This window comes from Condylura cristata, unplaced genomic scaffold (genome assembly GCF_000260355.1).
Source record: "Condylura cristata isolate star-nosed mole 26May11 unplaced genomic scaffold, ConCri1.0 scaffold00019, whole genome shotgun sequence".
Classification (NCBI taxonomy): Eukaryota; Metazoa; Chordata; class Mammalia; order Eulipotyphla; family Talpidae; genus Condylura; species Condylura cristata.
The window spans coordinates 22,790,141-22,793,084 of NW_004567120.1; the positions used below are offsets into that span (position 1 = coordinate 22,790,141).

At 36.0% G+C, this 2,944-nt stretch overlaps 1 protein-coding gene across 1 annotated transcript in view; it reads left to right on the plus strand.

Moving 5' to 3' along the window:
• Positions 1-2,944, plus strand: part of WDR44 (WD repeat domain 44) — a 76,285-nt gene that overhangs the window by 68,160 nt on the left and 5,181 nt on the right. Inside the window, exons 15-16 of the mRNA XM_004685735.2 lie at positions 2,120-2,311; positions 2,492-2,593. Coding sequence (XP_004685792.1) covers positions 2,120-2,311; positions 2,492-2,593 — 294 coding nt within the window. The remainder of the gene's footprint in view (positions 1-2,119; positions 2,312-2,491; positions 2,594-2,944) is intronic.

Consider the following 2,944-nt stretch of genomic DNA (forward strand, 5'->3'; position numbering starts at 1 on the left):
ATAAATAAATAAATAAATAAATAAATAAATAAATAAATAAATAAATATTTTTAAAAAATAAAAATGAGAAAGGCAATAGTATATTTAGATTGTAACATTTACATTATTAGAAATACTGGAAATGTTATAGTCTGAATATAACAGTGAAAAGTCATCCCAAATCTTATTGTATTAGATATGCAGGGTATAACTAAAGAAACAGATTATCCCACTAAAGGTTAAGAGATATTGAAGATGGAAAAAGCAAAGGAGGCAACAGCTAGAATGTAAGGGAAGTATATAGGCAGGGATAGTTGTAGGAAGGTTAGAAGGGGGAGGGAAAAAGAAGAAAAGTTTGAAAGAAGCAAAGACTACAATGTATTACAAGATATACTGAATTCTTAATGTCTAGAAACATCAGTTTTTTTAAAGAATTGTTTTTTATGCATGCAGAGTTGTAGGGGGTGTAGGCCAGAGTTGTAGGGGGTGAGAAGATTCACCAGAGACAGTGGACAGCAAAACAGATAGATCTATTGAAATATATTGCTAAGGGGAGCAGTGGATGAGACGGGAGAGGTCTGCTGCACCATGTGGGTCACCTCCCTGGCTGGGATCAAGTGCAGTCTGAACTCAGGCCTTAGAGGTGTTGGTCCTAAGATTTAATCCGTAAGCCAACAGGGAGGCCCAACATTGTCTTACGATTCCTTCTTGTTTCCAATCTAGAAAATTATTTTGTATCTTGCCCCTGAAAAGAAAATGGAGAAAATCCAAAGGAGAAAAATCTACTGTCATGGAACTGTAGATCTGATAATAAAATAAGGCACCAAATATTTAAAGCCAAGTGAGCTTTAGTTCTTTGCAATTACAAACTGGCAAAATAACATATTGGTGCTACTGACTAGCTAGTTTGAAATGAGTGAAGGATTTGAACCGACCCTGTGTTGGCCAGTAGTAATTTTAGACCCTTTGGAGACTTGGTTAAGAACTTTTGAAAACTAAAAATATTTAATCTGTATTGATACAGATTAATCTGTAACCCTACCAGATTCCACCATTAAGCCTTCTGAGGCTTCTTTCTAAATACCACTCCCCCATTCTAAGAGTGACCTGTGAGGAAAGTTCTTCCTTCCACCTTATTTTTACTATAATGTGTCAAGGTCTCAAGAGATTAGGTGGTGATAATTATATAGTGTTTTATTTCTGTCTAGTCAATAATTTTCTTATACTTTTACTAGTTTTTATTTTAGAAACTGAAGAACCTTATTTCAAAAATTCTACAGACCTGCAGGATTTTTGAGAGGGACTAGGAAGGATGGAGTGATGTTGACATGTTCTTAGGAAATTTGACTCTGTTAAATAATGTTTCCTGGAAAAGAAGGTAGCAGAGTTATAAAAGAAATAGCAAAATGAAAATACATGAACACACACATGCATATGTGTGTATATAAATAAAATCTGATTTCTAGCTCAAGATGAAGATGTTCAGTTCTTCTACTGATAAACAATTAGTAGGGTATTATCCCATAACCATCAAAATGTCTAAACTGTGTAGATAGTTCTTGACAGGATTCAGAAGTAGGTAAGAATAATACTGAGGAGAGAAGTGAACCACCCTTTTGCTTGGGCATCTCTATTATTTTGCCTTTAGTCCTTATGTTATCCAAAATTAGATCAGCTTAGTGGTAGACCTAGTTTTTAGAGCAGTTTCTTGACCTTACCACTATTGACATTTTAGGCTGGATAAGTCTTTGTTGCATTGTAGTTGTGTATAGCAATATTCCTGGCTTTTATCTGCTATTGATAGATGCCAGTAATATCCCAACCCCTAGTTGTGGAGTCAAATTGCCTCTGCTGAGATTCCCCTGATAAGAATGAACAGAACCCTTCTACACAATATAGACTCCAATGCATTACCTGCTAACATACATATCTTAGAAAAGGCAGTTTAAGGATATGATAAAGTCGTTACAAAGTTCATTTCTCTAAAATGAAAACTGAGGTTCCTAATTGTCATTAGAATAGTAACTAAAATAAAGTTTGATCTATATGCTTTAAACATTATTTCAGATAGACTTGATTTTCTAATGAATTTCTCTTGATGTGGTAAAATGAAAACTCTGTGTTTTGCCACATTTTTTAGGATGACAGGTATTTTCTAAGTGGGTCATTGGATGGAAAACTGCGTCTTTGGAACATACCTGACAAAAAGGTGGCTTTGTGGAATGAAGTAGATGGTCAAACAAAGTTGATCACAGCTGCAAATTTCTGTCAGAATGGCAAATATGCAGTGATTGGGACCTATGATGGCAGATGCATATTCTATGATACAGAGGTAAATGATTACCATGTGTAAATTACATGATTGAATGTTAAATTGGTATATCCCATTTGGATTTTAAGTGCCTTCTCTGAAAATTGGGGCAAATAATACCGTGTGTGTCTGCAGATTGGATCAGATGATCTTTGAGTTTCTATCTAATTCTGATTTATTTATTTTGTAATTTCTTTTTAGCATTTGAAATACCACACACAAATACATGTCCGATCTACCAGAGGGCGCAACAAGGTTGGAAGAAAAATTACTGGCATTGAGCCTTTACCTGGAGAAAATAAGGTATTAAGAATTCAAAATCATCTCTTTCACACTATATATAGATGCCTGAAAATTTCTCATTAATATTCTGTCTTTTATTTCCTTTCCTATAGAACACTGCTTTTTGAAGTTCTATATGTATATAAGAACCTTGTCTGGGTATACATTAACTTAGCATAAAAGATGGTATTTTGGGGGCCCTCCTTGTGGCGCAGCGGGTTGGGGCACAGCACTGAGAAACTAAAGCCACCTCCGCATGAGTTCGATCCCCGCCTGCCCTGGAGGTGATCCACATGGCGTGGCAGGCCTCTCCTGACCCGCCCACTGCTCCCCTCAGCAGTGTACTTCATCTATCTGCCTGTTCTGCTCCCT